The sequence below is a fragment of the Notamacropus eugenii genome, chromosome 1, assembly GCF_028372415.1.
Source record: "Notamacropus eugenii isolate mMacEug1 chromosome 1, mMacEug1.pri_v2, whole genome shotgun sequence".
Classification (NCBI taxonomy): domain Eukaryota; kingdom Metazoa; phylum Chordata; class Mammalia; order Diprotodontia; family Macropodidae; genus Notamacropus; species Notamacropus eugenii.
This window is the reverse complement of record NC_092872.1, coordinates 603643053-603658657: the sequence shown is the minus strand read 5'-3', so window position 1 is coordinate 603658657 and position 15605 is coordinate 603643053. Positions and strand designations below refer to the sequence as shown.

At 38.9% G+C, this 15605-nt stretch overlaps 1 protein-coding gene across 2 annotated transcripts in view; it reads right to left on the bottom strand.

Annotated features, from left to right (window-relative positions):
• Window positions 1–14496, bottom strand: part of ANAPC1 (anaphase promoting complex subunit 1) — a 166810-nt gene extending 152314 nt beyond the window's left edge. Inside the window, exons 1-5 of one of the 2 annotated variants that reach the window (XM_072634682.1) lie at window positions 11840–14496; window positions 6767–7003; window positions 5634–5795; window positions 891–942; window positions 590–690 (exon numbers count right to left, since the gene is read on the bottom strand). In XM_072634682.1, coding sequence (XP_072490783.1) covers window positions 590–690; window positions 891–942; window positions 5634–5795; window positions 6767–6979 — 528 coding nt within the window. In that variant the 5' untranslated portion in view covers window positions 6980–7003; window positions 11840–14496. Of the gene's footprint in view, window positions 1–589; window positions 691–890; window positions 943–5633; window positions 5796–6710; window positions 7004–11839 lie in introns of those variants that run through there. The other variant, XM_072634684.1, reaches the window with a different exon arrangement.
• Between the last annotated feature and the right edge of the window lie 1109 nt (window positions 14497–15605).

Genomic DNA, 15605 nt, shown 5'->3' with positions numbered 1-15605 from the left:
CTATAAAATTTTTAATTTAGCTCCCTAAGGATGAGATGGTACTTGTATTCTCAAAATCTCAAAACCAAAACCAAGACTCAAAACAGGACACTGTGCCAAACATTCAGAACAACATGAGGTATCACAAAAGAATACCATCTAAGTACAGAAAGGAGACATAGTATAAAGAGAGAACTTTATAGCTGTATAATTCCTTAATATAATCAAAATTTATTAACCTGATCTAAATGAACAAATATTTTACATTCAAGAATGTTTATTTTAATCTCATTAATACTACTGTTAATTTGTAATTGCTCAATTAGAAATGAAAAAATAATATAATCAACAACTCATTCAACTTTAACCAAAATGGCTTAGAGTATACCTATGATTTAATATTTTTAAATTCACCACACTAATTTTTTACTTCATAACAGATGAACAAACCTTAAGTAACTGGAATATAATCATCATTTAGTAATTTTGTCTAAAGTAACACTGTTCTTACAAGATCAGTATTTATAATGCTGACTATTAATATGCAATAGTTTACCATAAGACAAATTGAAAATATATGCAAAAAGATGAAAGCTTTAAACAAATTTACCTGAAAAGGTAAGGAAGCTATATAATCCTTCCCTTCCATACTATGCACATTTATGCAAGAACTCTGTAATATGCATATGCATTTTTCTACCTCATTGCTACCTGAAATTTAAGAAAACATAAAGGTTATTTATACACTCCTTCTATACTTTAGACCCCATAACCAGATTCTTTTCAATTTAAAACGGTTGTGTTATAAGTGAAAAGTTATAAATTAAAATAGGTAGAAGAGAATTTGTATAAATAAATAGATGACAGAATATAACCCAACATAAAATAAAGTTTGAAGAAAGGAAACTTACTGTCATCTTTTTCAGATTTGTCCTGTGATATAATGAAGTCACACCACAATGCCTAAAATCAAAACAAGCATGTTTACTAAAAAAAGAAACTGGCATTTAGGAATATCTTTTCCTTCCCTCCCATTAACAAAAGTCATGAAGACCTGCATTTGTAAAATTAAGAAAAAAACTCTTGTACAATCATTTAAGATGAAATTATATTATCTCTTATTTTATCCCCCAAATAAATCTTTATCTTAAAGTCTATGTATTCTGTGCCCTAATTAAGGTACTAGAAATACAACAAGTACACTGACAAGAAATATTCTTACACAACTCTTCAATTCCCAAAGACAGTGTTTAGGATGTACTCAGAGCCATAATTAATGGAAAGTGCTGCCTCCTTTTCTTTTGTAAAAATAACTAATTTATCCCTTTCCTCTTGCTTGCCTCCAGGGAATGATTTTTTTAAAAAAGAAAAAAAGCCTTTTAATTAATATGCATTATTCTGCAAAATTAGTTCCTACATTGACCATGTCCAAAAAAATTGTATATCTCACTCTGCATTTTAAACTCAACCCTTTTCTGGCAAGAGACGAGCTGGCACTCTTTCTTAAAAAGTAAAAGAGAAAAAAAGTAGTGACGTATAGCACAGTGGATCAACAGCTTGCCATGGAGTCAGAAAGATGAGGTGAATATCTGGCCCTCTAGACACTTACTGGCTGGCTGACCAAGAAAATCCAGTGACCAGGAGATTATCTATTAGCCTGCATGCTTACACTGTAGAAAATGCTGATCTGCACAGAGAGAGGAAGTACCTCACCAGACCTCTCTAAATCAATACAATCATGGATACACTCAATAAATAAATAAACCTAAGAAAATCAAATAGACCAGTACAAAACACCTGGAAAGTGAGGAAAAAATAGGTAAAGTGAGGCTTGATAGAAATGAATGTTGTAAGAACACATAACTATATTTGCAAAGAAATGTTAATGAAAGAGAGAGGAGAAGGAAAGGAATAAGCATTTATACAGTACTCTTTGACAGGCACTGTGCTAAACATTTTATAAATATCAGCTCATTTGATTCTCACAACAACCGCACAAGATAGGTGCTGTTAATATCTTCATCTAACAATTTAAAAAACTAAGGCAAACCAATTTTTATCAATGTAAAAAACTATAGGTTGTTGTCCTTCGTCTTCGAAGAGGACCAAAATGACATTACCATTGTCAAGTAAAATTTCAGTGAGTCTGACTGTGGCTGATCAGACCAATATGAGCTTGAAATGCTCTACCACAGGTTGGGCACAGATAGTCCATCTGAATATTTGGGGTAGATATCCCAAATTTGCACATCCTTCGTTTACTTTGTGCTGTCTCAATTCTGCTTTGCTCAAAGAGCACAGCACCTTTTCTTATGTGGGCACACCATGTTGAGCAGTCCTGTGCCAGTGTCCCCATGTTGCACAGTCAAAGCCAAAGTTCATGGGAGAGACCTTGAGAGCGTCCTTGTATCTCTTCTGACTACCATGTGATCACCTGCCCCATGGAAGTTGTCCATAAAATAGTCTTTTTGGCAAGCGTACATTTTGCCTCCAAACAACGTGGCCAGCCCATCGGAAGCATAGTTTGAATACTTGGCAGTTCGGCTCAAGCAAGGACTTCAGTGTCTGGTACCTTATCCTGCCAGGTGATCCTCAGAATCTTCCTCAGACAGTTCAAGTGGAAGCAATTCAGTTTCCTGGCATAGTGCTGGTAGACTGTCCATGTTTCACAAGTATGTAACAATAAGGTCAGCACAAGAGCTCTATAGACCTTCAGTTTGGTAGTCAGTCTAATACCTCTTCTCTCCCAAACCTTTCTTCAGAGCCTCCCAAACACTGAGCTAGCTCTGGCAATGTGTGCATCAACCTCATTGTCAATGTGTCCACCCCTGAAAGTACACTACCAAGGTAAGTGAGCTTATCCACAGCATTCAAAACTTCTCCATTTGTTGTAACTGATGGTTCCATGTATGGATGGTGTGGTGGTGGCTGATGGAGCACCTGTGTTTTCTTGGTGTTATTAGGCCAAAATTAGCACAGGCAGCAGAGAATTGATCCATACTTTGTTGCATCTCAGCTTCAGAGGCTGCAATGATGCATAATCATCTGCAAACAGAATATCATGCACCAACACTCCTTCCACTTTGGTCTTGGCTTGTAATCTTTTCAAATTGAAGAACTTACCATCAGTACGGTAGTTGACCTTGATGCTGTGTTCATTCTCACTGAAAGCATTTGTCAACATGGGTGAAAACATCATGCTAAAAAGCATGGCAGAAAGCACACAGCCCTGTTTCACTCCATTAGTGACTGGGAAGGCACGAGAGCACTGTCCATCATCCAGAACCCAGGCAAACATGCTATCATGAAATTGATGTACAATATTGATGAACTTCTCTGGCCAACCAAATTTTGACATAATTTTCCATAAGCCCTCACGACTAACAGTGTCAAAGGCCTTGGTCAGATCCATAAACGTTGCGTACAGAGCTCTGTTCTGCTCCTGGCATTTCTCCTGGAGTTGTTGGGCAGAAAACACATTGACTGTTCCTCAGCCCTTTCTGAAGCCATACTCTCAAGCATATGGCCATCTTCCAGATGAAGGATCAGCCTATTAAGGGGGACTCTAGTAAGAATTTTGCCAGCAATGACTAGAGAGAGATCCCCCTGTGATTGTCACAGGACAATTTATTCCCTTTACCCTTATAGGGATGGACAATGGAGGAATCCTTGAACTCCTGGGGGATAACCTCCTCTTGACATATAACTTGGAAAATTTCTATCAGCTTTTGTGTGAGCAATGGTCCTCCTACCTTGTAAATCTCAGCTGGAATAGAATCAGCACCAGGTGCTTTGCCACATGAAAGAAGCCTAATGGCCCTCAAAACCTCTTCTTCAGTTGGAAGTTCAGCTAAGGAGGTAAACAGTCATGGCCTCAGCATTGATTGATGATGGTTTATTGAGAACACTATGGAAGTGTTCAGCCCATCTCTCTAGGATCATGTCCTTATCACTAATCAATGTGGCTTCATCAGCACTGAGTAGTTGTGATGCACCACAAGTTTTTGGTCCATAAATAGCTTTCAGGGAATCATAAAAGTGGTTCGGATTGGTACTATCAGCATAAAACTGAATTTCATCTGCCTTCTTATTGAGCCAGGAATCCTGAATCTCTCTAAGCTTTGCTTGTACTTTGCTTTTGATGGAATTAAATGCTGCCTTCTTAGAGGTGGATGAACTATCCTGCTGGTAAATCCTATGGAGTTCACATTTTTCATTTAGCAGCTTCTGAATTTCCCCATCATTTTCATCAAACCAGCCTTGGTGTTTGCAAGTGTTCTGACCCAGATGAGCAAAAGTGCTGTACGCCTAATCTCTGAGAGCTGCCCGCCAAATCTCTGAGAGCTGCCCGCCAAATCTCTGAGAGCTGCCCACTCGTTTTCTTCTCCACTGTTGCCAACTGTACGTTGGCTCAACTTTCCCTCCAAGTCAGCAGCAAACTGTTCACGATCAGAGAAGAGCTCTAATTTGCTGACATTAATTCTTCAGGTAGTCATTTTGCCTTGGGGGCGGCGCTTTTGATGAATGAGAATATTTAGCTTAGAAAAGTTAAGTCTATGATCAATCCAGCACTCTCACATTTTGTCTGTCTCTTCTTACAATCACATGTGGGAACTCCCTCCACCAATACAGATAAGTAACCCACCTATAACTTAGAAGATATATCCTAGAAAGTTGATTGAGGCATATTTAGGTCAAGTGACTTGCCCAAGGTCACACAGCTAATAAACATTAGAAGTGGGAAATGAATCCAGGTTTTCTCAATTCAAAACCCAACACTAATCTACTACTGTAATTGTTGGTCAGTCATGTACAACTTTTTATGATTCCATTTAGGGTTTCCTTGGCAAAGATGTTGTAGTGGTTAGATGAGAAAATTGAGGCAAAGAGGGTTAAGTGACTTGCCCAGAGTCACACAGTTAGTGTCTGAGGCCAGATTTGAACTCAGGAAAATGAGTGTTCCTGATTTCAGGCCTGGCACTCTACGAACTATGGTGACACCTAGCTGCTCCCTAACCTACAGACTTAAGCTTAATTTCAATGAAGAAACATCACAAGACTACAAAATTTTAGAGCTGAAAAAAGACGTCACAATTACCTAGTCCAACCTCCTCATTTTGCAGATTAAGAACTGATACCCAAGAGGAGTGCTAAAGATCTCAAAGCTAGTCATGGTCAGAAATAAGAGGTGAATCTATATCTCCTGAAATCTGCAGAGCTAAACAAGAGAATCACAAGAATCCTGTCATCAAATTACAATCTGAAAAGATATTAGGGGCTATGATAAAAAGATAAAGCATCACTCTGGATTAAGTCATTTTTTTAAACCAAAGACCAATGCTTATCTCTTGTAATTCTGGAAAATCCCTTTAAAATTTTATTTAAAAAAGAAAAAAAAATTAAACAAGACCAGAACCTTTGAAAGTAATTTATATCCAATATAAACACACAAAAAGAAGTGTAAACAAGACATAATATAAAACAAAATAATATAATCTTTTATCAGTAGTACACATCAAAATTAAGTTGCTAGAATTCCTAAATTACATAAAATATCATGCCCCATACATTTTGTATTATTACTGTTACATGAAAATGAAGAAAATTAAAAATTTATCACTTATTCAAGTGATAAAACTTAAATAATTTCTAACCTGAAGAACAGGACTATCCACTGTAAAAGCTTTATAAACAGCAGAAGCCTGACTTTTACTTCCTTTGCTCCAGATGACCATATTACCAGCTACATACAATTCTTCATCATATTCTACCTCTTCTCCAACATCACTTACACCTTTCCTTAAATGCCAGCTTTCCTGAAAAGAGATTTAGAAAATGGTTATAAATTCTTCTCAAATACTACCTTTAAAATACTACCTTTAAAAATCTGTCCCACTTGATTCACTAAGTAAAAGAGTAAAAATAGTCTTAAGACTAACTACTACAAACTAGTATAAAATTCTTAGCAAGAAAGGCAAAAATTGTGGACACAGAACCTAATATTTTAGCTATACCACACAAGAAACTTTATGAGCAGGAACTTGAGATTTTACTAATACAAAGCTTTGTAACATGTATCTATGACTCTGCTAAACAAATAATATGAATATGCAAAAATTACTGCCTAGACCCATCTCCGAGACCGAAAAACTGCAGAAAAATAATTTATATGCAGGGATGCTGATATTTTTCTTGTCTCTTTTAATAAAGTTTAACATTTTTGACAGCCAAGATCATGTCCAATTATTCCTCCATTTCTCCATAAATAATTAGTATGGTACTATATTTACATATCTCAAATTTTTGCTGGATGAATGTGCATTAGTGAACTTAGATGATAATCAACTGAATATAACTTGATGAAAAGCACAATCATAACAAACCAAAATATGGAGATGTTTGACCTCTAGGATACAAATAGAAAAAAAGACTAAATCTAAGTCTGGAGTTCTTAACCCGTTTTGTGTCATGGATCCCTTTTGCAGTTTCATGAAAAATAAAGACCCCTTCTCAAAATGCTTTTAAACGAACAAAGCAAAATGTAGTGTTACAAAAGGAAAGTAATATATTTATTACAATTTTTTAAAAACAAGTTCAGAAACCTCAAATTAAGAACTCCTGATCTAAGGGAGGTTTTTAATCTCCTATTTCTTAATAAAATGTCTATCACCAGATCTAATAACTTCTGTCCTAGAAATTGCATGTCATTTCTCAGTTTGCATGCAGGTTACCTTGGGTAATTATATTATTCTAGTTTTCCAAAATATAACTGGAAATTTAATAGAACCTTCTGTTTTTCATGGATTGTAACCTCCTGAAGGGATCCCACCAAACCAGCAGCTCCATCAGAAGACCACAGCTCAGATGCAGGCTGCAGCTGCCGAAGTTGAAGATTCAGCGCATTAGGGTGGTGCTTGCAGTGATCACGGCCAAAAGGAACAAACTCCTGCAAATCCCCTGCTGCAATCATCGTTACCTTCTCTTCATAGATGTTCGACATGGGTTCCAAATATCAACATTATTTCTGCATTGAAAGATGTGTCAGTCAATTTTCAGAATCAAAGCAAAATAAAAATACCATAAAGATTATACAAGATACTTATGTGTCCATGGATCATAATTGTGTGTATATATGTATATGATATGTGTGTGTATATATATATATATATATATATATATATATATATATATATATATATATATATATAAAAGCATAGACAGATCCGATTCTCAGTCTTCTAAAAGGTAAGTTATTGATTCTTTACGTACAAGGAAAGCTAGGTCCAGAGACTGACTTTTCTATAGTAGCAAAGACCAGGACCCCTGGCTCAGAGCTTCCTTTGAACTGAAAGAACACTTAACTGGTAAACAGCTATGCACTATACAAACATGTAGTATGGATTCTCTTGATTCATTTGTGATTTTATCAGTGTGGGAACCCCTAGAATGGAAACTCTCTGCAGTGGCAGAGATGAGAAACTCACCTTTATTTTCTAGTCTTAAGAGTACTTGAAGGCTTAGTGACTTATTAGTGGTCTCACAGTATATGTCAAAGACAGCCTAGAATCCAGGTCTTCCAGACTCAAATGCTGGCCCCTCTATTCACTATGCCAAGCACCTTTTTTCCCTGCTTTATGTTTCCATTAAATTGAACAGGTTTTATAAAAGCTCTTCTATAATAGCTCACATTTATAAAGCATTTAAAGGCTATGGAATAATTTCCTCACAAGCACCTTTATACGTACTATCACTATATATGTTACAAGTAAGAAAACAGGTTGAAATTGAAATGATTTGCCCATGGGCACAATTTATTAAGTAGCAAAGCCTAAATTTGAATCCAGATCTTCTAAGTTCCAGTACAATATTCTTCTACACATACACAGCCTCATTTTTGCTCTGGGATTTAGAATTTTAGAAGATACACACTTAAAGACCATAGCTATGAGAACATGGGCTAACTTTATCTGCACCAAAAGTGTGACTAGTGATTTGTTGAGAATTGCCATAAGATTAACAAAAAAATGACAGCTTCCAGTTGACCAAACTATTTCAATCAGAATGATTAAGTGTCAAGTAATCTGATGATATTCAAATATAATTCAGCTGTACTTTACACATCTCCTTTCCCCCTTCCTAAGGATAAAGAAAATAATGCAATCAAATTGACTGACCACAAAAGCTTTTGATAAAATTTACCTTTACAAAGCTAATCTCACTTAGATACACTAGTACAGTCAATTCTCTACCTGCATAAAAGGTAGAGAACCAAAGCATAGTTAACTCAAAACAAGTGCTAATCTTAAAATCACTTAATGTTAGGTTTGGAAATATATGTTTTTAATTTTTTTATTAGGAAAGTCTATTGTAGCATAGTTTATTTCAGTTTCTGACTGCATCAAATCATATCTCTCAAAATATCAAGTATATTTGGTAAAATTTTGATATTGTATAGTCCATAACATGGGTGACTCCTGCCCAACACCAGCAACAAGAATCCAATATTAAGCTAAACTGCATTCTATAAACACACACCAAGTGAGGGTAGGAAAAAAATGACAGGGAGCCACTAAAAATGTGGTATATAGAATGTATCATGCAGATAATTTGGAGTTTACCATGTACAATGCAAATAAGATTTTGACAATTATCAAGGAGCCTACATAAGCTCCTTGATAATTTCACCAAAAATGTTTAGGGCATTTGTCCCTTAGGCAATATGTTGTACTGCACAGACAGAACCAAATAAAATTCTCTAGGTGAAGATAACACCAAATTCTCAATTCAAAGTACAGCTATCCCTTCCCCACTGCAACTTTCTCCATTGCAGTTTTGATATACCATGGGTCAGCATAAGAAATTAAATGGAGATTTTGCTGGAGTTTTGTAAACACCTCAGATAACATGAGAAAGTCAACAGAGAACAAAGAAAAAGTTCAGAAACTCAGAAATGCATAAAATGTACAATATTATATAATATAAATATTTTATCTTCTAATACCATAATAATTCAGACTTCTTTTCTGGTATGAAGGGCCAAAAGATTTTTCCAGATGGCAGGAGTGCACCTAACCCCCAAGAAGTGGCAGAATAACTGTAAATTATTTATATTTATATACTTAAACTAAGGCATAGCATGGCATTGTAGATAAAGAAGAAGCCTTGGAGTCAAAAAGACTAGGATCCAAATCTTGCCTCTGACACATGAAAGTTAACACATTCATTGTACACTTTGTATATGCCAAGCACTGTGCTAAATGCTAGGGATAGAAATACAAGCAAAGGACAGTTCCTGTTCTCAAGGAGTTTACATTCTAATGGACAATAACACACAATAAAGAGCTAACAAGCAAGTGAAGAGGGTATCCACGTGGGAGGCAAGATGGTGCCTACAGAGAATGAAGGATGGATGGTCTGGGTTTATGTTCCAGGAAGAACTCCTTAACAGGAGAGAATGAGAATGACAGAGGATGAGGGAAAAGGCAACTGAAACATGGGGCAAAATCTGGAAAGAGAAGCTTCACTGTGTCAAATATTTCACATTTTTATAAGGTTTAAGGTTTGCAGAGCACTTTATGATCCCAAATGATCACATTATATGTGTAAACACAGACAAATTGCCTTCCTGCATTAGTAAAGGGAATTTCCATACCAGGAATTCCCTGAGGTTTACATTTTAACTCAATTTCTTCTAACTTGTTATGGAGTTGAATGATATTGACCAAATCTGGTAACACATCTTAATTCTGATTTCTGATTTAATCCCTGCAGATCTTGGACTAGACCAGGGGTTCTTTTTAAGGTCATGGTTACCCTTGGCAGACTTATGTCTTCTACGGATCCCCTTCTTGGAATAATTTTAAATGCATAAAATAAGATGAATAGGCTTACAAAAGAAATCAATTATACTGAAACAGTTAACAAAATATTAAAAGGAAAATTCACAGATCCTAAGTCAAAAATTCCTGGTTTAGATCTCCTTCCAGCTCTAAACTTACAATCCTGTGGGAAAAAAAGGTAACATTTTCAAATGGGCCTATCTTCTATATGTTAAGGTATTTAAATGAAACTTGGCATGAGTCAAGATTGTAAAAAGCTTTGTGATTGCACTGAATAAGGTACAAAGTGGACAAAACTGTTAGTCTTTTCAGCATCAAAGTTAAAACACTCATTCTTATCACATTATCAATAAGGTACTATATGTTGATACTGGGGTACTAAACAATCCTCCCCCTCAAATATAACATTCAAAGAGATTTAGAAAAAAAAAAACCTACACAATACAAAGAAACATAATAGGTTCTGACATGGACATTTTCAATCCCACTGAAAAGTGCTCCTCTGTTTAAAAAAAAGCTAGCATTTTCAAATGAGAGGTATTTTAAAGTGTTTTGCAGACCTCAAAGCACTACAGAGCTGTCAGCTATTATTATAAATTCAAGAACTGTCTATGGTAAAATCATTAAGCGATTATAAGTCAGATTATAAATCACAGAACCTACTTTTTTATTAATTGCTGAGGAAAGAATTTTTTTATGTGTTACCAAGTTAGTATTTGATCTAAGTAGGACATAAATCGATGAACTGGTTCTCAAAGCTACCTCAATTTTCAAGTAGTCCTGAAAAAATCAGACTAATACACACCCTCAGACTTCAAAATTTAGAACTGAAATGGAAAGATTAAAACACCTTTCCCATAGCTTCTCATTAAGACTACAATTCAATGAAGCAACATGGAGCACGGATAAAAGTACTGGACTTGGAGTCAGGAAGACTTGAGGACCTAAGTGAACTCAGTAACAGACACTGGAGAAACATATTCCATGATAATAGCACTGTAGTAAATGTCTTGGGTGGCAGCTAAGTGGAGTCATGGTTGGAGAGCTGGGCTTGGAAGTCAACTAGCAAACCACCTAAACTCTTCGGGCCTCAGTTTCTCCCTCTCTAAAATGGAGATAATAATAACTAACACATATCTCAGAGAGCTACTGTGAGAACTGATAAAGATAACCTTTGAAGGGATATAAGATAGAGATATAAACTTACATCTGTATCTATCTTTACACATATATAGCTTTCTCTAAACATATATATTTATAAATGTACACATTTACACACACACCTATCTATGGTTTTAGAAAATTTTTTTTGTGTATGAGAGAGAGAGAGAGAAAGAGAGAGGGAGAGCTAGCACGTTTCCTGCATGGAGGGAAAAAAGGGGGTGGAAAGCCAACCTGTGCCAAGGAGGCAGATGTCTGGGCTGAGGCCAGTTTGGTTTGATTGAACAGTGCTTGAAAACTGAAAAAACACTCCCCAAATATGATATATGTGCATTTGTATTCTACTATTCATACCGTATTTTTGTCTATATATGGAATTTCTGTGATCAAGCCAAGAGCTACGTGGAGGGGGCAGGGGGGAGGACACTAGTTCAGAAGGAGAGAGCACTTTCAGAGGAAGCGGGGGCAAGATGGAAGCGTACTTGTTACAAGTTTCTCCCCTGGAACCTCCACACGCGCTGGCCGGGGAGACACCTGCCTGCGCATAAAACCTCCCCCCCACAACGAAACTTGAAACAATTGAGGGCAAGGCCCCGGCTCCCCCTACGCGGCGACACGCGCCTTCTCTGCCTCAAGGGGCGAAGCGGGACAGTCTGGGCAGCCTCTGCCCCGAGAGACCCGGTGTCCCCCACCCCCAAAGCCAAGAAAACGGCGGGGCCGCGGCTGTCGGGGTGAAAGGAGTCTGGCGGGAGCGCACAGGAGAGCCCAGGGCACCGGGAGGAAGGGAAAGGCGCCAGGGGAGCATCCAGGCCGGACCCGGCGGAGGCTTGGCCTCGGCACCTTCTGGGGGGCGCGCCCACCTGAGTGACCCAGGAAACGTCGGGCGCTGCCCCTGCTGCTCCCCGGAGACGCGGGGACCGGGGCGAAGACGGGATCGGGCAAGCGGAGCGATGCGTGGCGGTGACTCCTCTGCCGCTACAACTTCTCATGCCCTCCCTCCTCTCCCTCCCGGGCTGCGGAGGAAGCGGTGGCGGTGGCGGGGAAGGCGGGAGGGCGACGCGGTGCCTCTACTGTCGGGAGGGCTGAAGATCTAGCTGGCGGGCGCGCGAGCGGCTCGGGCGAGAGGTTCAAATGGGCGCGGCCATCTTGGATGTCCCGTCATGCCCCGCGCCCAGAAGGGGCGTGGCCCGATGCGGATGCTCCGCCTCGCTTCTTGAGCCCTCTAGATCCGCCTAGGGAGAGGACGAGAGGGAGCCCGCCAGCGAATGAGAGAGAAGGAGGGCGGGGCAAAGCCGGCACACCTGGGCCGCGGGGGCTGAGGCTCCTTGGCGGGCTGCTGGAGTCCTGGTCCTGGTCCCCCGACCCTGAAAGAAAATTATGAAAGCGAAACTCCACCCCGCGCTGGGAAGCAGGGCCGTCACATTTATTGGGGGAGGAGGGAGGGCTTGTGGTTGTTTTCATTTAAATAGTGCTAGCTTAACGCACCGATCTCTTACCTTCTTCTAAGCTCTTAAATCCTTCCTAAACTGCTCCAACTTCACCTTTCCGGGTTTATTGGGTTACCCTCTTTACTGTTCTCGCCCTCTTGGGTCTAACCTTGGCCTCACCCCGACAGCCCCTCTCCTGCCTCCCTGGCACAGGCTGTGTGCCACCCCTCCCCCTTTCAGGGAATGCCCTCCCTCTGCCTCTTAAAATCCCTTCCCCCCATCAGAGTTCAGCAAGAACAGCGTCTTTTCCATAGGGTCTTTCCTGGTCCCCTCCCCCATCCCCTCATTACCTTACTCTTACCCTTATATACTTAATTAGTATATGCTTCTATGTGGACCCATTCTCTCTTCTCCTACAATGTCAGCTTCTGGAGGGTAAGACCTGTTGCACTTATTTCTTTGTCTCCCCAGTGCTGGCTTCCTTCAAGACCCAGTTCAGGGATCACCTTCTGCACTGGGCTGTTGTGCCTCAGCTTGTTGTGTTTGTGCTTAGTTCTGGAAGAGGACCATGACGTCAGGATGATGACATGACTTGCAATTGACTTTGATTGGAGTGAGGGAGGGCTGTGCAGTCACCAACCTCACTCTCTTCTCCTGAGCCACCTGGGTCTAGTGGTCAGATATTCATCAGGATGACTGAAGATGGCCCAGGATGCAATGGGAGACCCTGGCCCTTTCAGATTAAGGTCTTGAAAGAACTAATTCCAGAGATTAAAGAACTAGAAATCAGCCAACTACAAATCAAAGCTTGATTTATTGTTTTGTTGTCTAGACTGTAGAAAATGTTAATCATGGAGAGTAAATTTTAAAGTGTGTCCTGAGTATTTTTTTAAAAGAATTAGCTGTTAAAAACATTTTCCAGTACAGCTTTATTCCTTATATCTGTTATGAACTATTTCAAGCTTTTTGTTTGTTTGTTTTGGGTTTTTTAATTTGTTTTGCTTTTACAAATTACAAAATTTTTTTTACTAATTTTACATTTTTTTTGTTTTTACAAATTGTTTTACAAATTGAAGGTTTGTGGCAACCCTGTATCCAGCAAATCTATTGGTACCACTTTTCTAACAGCATATGCTTATATTGTGTCTCTCTGTCGCATTTTGGTAATTCTCACAATATTTGAAATTTTTTCATTATTGTTAACTGTTCTGGTGATCTGCATTCAGTGATCTTAGATGCTGCCATTGTAATTGTTTTGAGGCACCAAAAATCAGACCCAGATAAATCTTGAAGTGTTGTGTGTATGTGTTTTGACAGCTCCAATGACCTTTCTCCCTTCTCCCTATTCCCTGAGATTGAAGAATATTACATAAACTTAGTTGAGAAAGTAGCAGTTGAAAGGAATGACTCCAGTTTTGAAAGCGGTTCTACTGGGGGTAATATGCTATCAAACAACAGAACATGCTACAGAGAAATCTTCTGTGAAAGGAAAAGTAAATCAATATGGCCAACTTCATTGTTTTAGTTTAAGAAATTGCCACAGCCACCCCACTCTTCAGCAGCCATTAACCTCAAGGCAGGACCCTTCAGCGGCAAAAAGATTATGACTCACTGAAGAGTCAGATGATGGTTAGCGTTTTTTAACAATAAAGTATTTTTAAATTAAGGCATGCATGTTTTTTAGACATAATATTATTGCACACTTAGTACATTAAGGTAAACATAACTTTTATATGCATTGGAAAACCAAAAACCTTGTGTGACTCACTTTATTGTGATATTTGCTTTAAGTTATGGGGAGGGAGGTCTCTGAGGTATACCTATAGAGCTAACAATTCCTAGGAAAGGGTTGACTGGCCACAAAAACTTATAGAATGTGTAGTTCTGCCCTCTGACATAGGGAAGAAAGTCACAAGTTGACAATAGGAGTTTTGGGGCACGGAGCACTAGGAGAATGAGGAGAAAAAGGATAGCCAGCAGCCATTCCATGGCAACAACCAAACTATGGGAACAGTTTCATCTTTGGATGTCTAGACATCTGTAGTTCTATTCTTTAGAATGGAACAATGGGTTTTAAAATGGGGAGTGGGGTTGAGCTACCCTAATATGAGAGATGACATCTAAGTGAACAACCTGAGAGTTGGGTGACTGTGTTATCATAGGGACTTGCCCAGATAGCAAGAGCCCTGAGAGAAACAAGCTAGTTGGGAGAAATGAAAGAATGGGGCCCACCCCACTCTGGTCTTACTTCCACCTAAGTATGTTCCTAAAATTTATTCTGTTAAAAAAGTGAGTTGTCAAAATATATTATTAATCATAAACACATATGGTTGATCTAATTCTGATATTTCCTGCATGTCCCCCTTCCTCCAATCTTTTTTTTTTTTTAATTTTCTCAGCATGAGGATGCAAGGGGAGCAACTCAGGAGAGAGGGACCTTTCCTACTACAAGGCTAGAAACTCAACCCCAACCTATTTTTACAGAGTTTTGCTATCTAACTGGAGGCATAAACAAAACATACTTTATAATTACCTTTTAAGGGCAGAATTACCAAGAATGTAGGTCTGTATCTCCAAGGCAACATTCATAGGACCAAGGGAGATGATGAATATGCCAGCATAATTCTGAATCACAAAGTATAACAGACTCTCCATATAGAAGGCAAAAGAAAAAGATTTATTCAGACACCAGAAAGCCAAATCCATCATAGTAACCAAGAAGTCAATACACATTAGCACTACAGGGGACAAAGCCATTTCCAAGCCTTCCTCCCCATTGCGGCTTTCCCACAAGCAAACACTCACAAGACTGCCTATGTTCTCTCTCTATTCTGCTCTAACTGCTTTCACCAACTTCCTCCCAGTTCTGCTCCACCCTTCCTGTTCTACTATTCAGCAAGCTCCTCCTACCACATGTTACTTAGGCTTCCATAGGTCACATGGGCCTATCAATGAATGGGAAAGCTCTTCCCATTTAAATTACCATTACAAAGCCATAGATGTGAATCAAGATAACATCTCTCATACATGCTCTCTCACCCTCCCTTTTTCCTTCCTTCCCCTTCCCCCACAACCCTGTCTTTGGGCAAGCAAGATTCATCTTCCAGAGTTCAAACCTAGCCTCAGATACTTGCTTGCTGTGTGACCCTGGACAAGTCATTTAACCCTATTTGCCTTAGTTTCCTCACCTGAAAGTTGG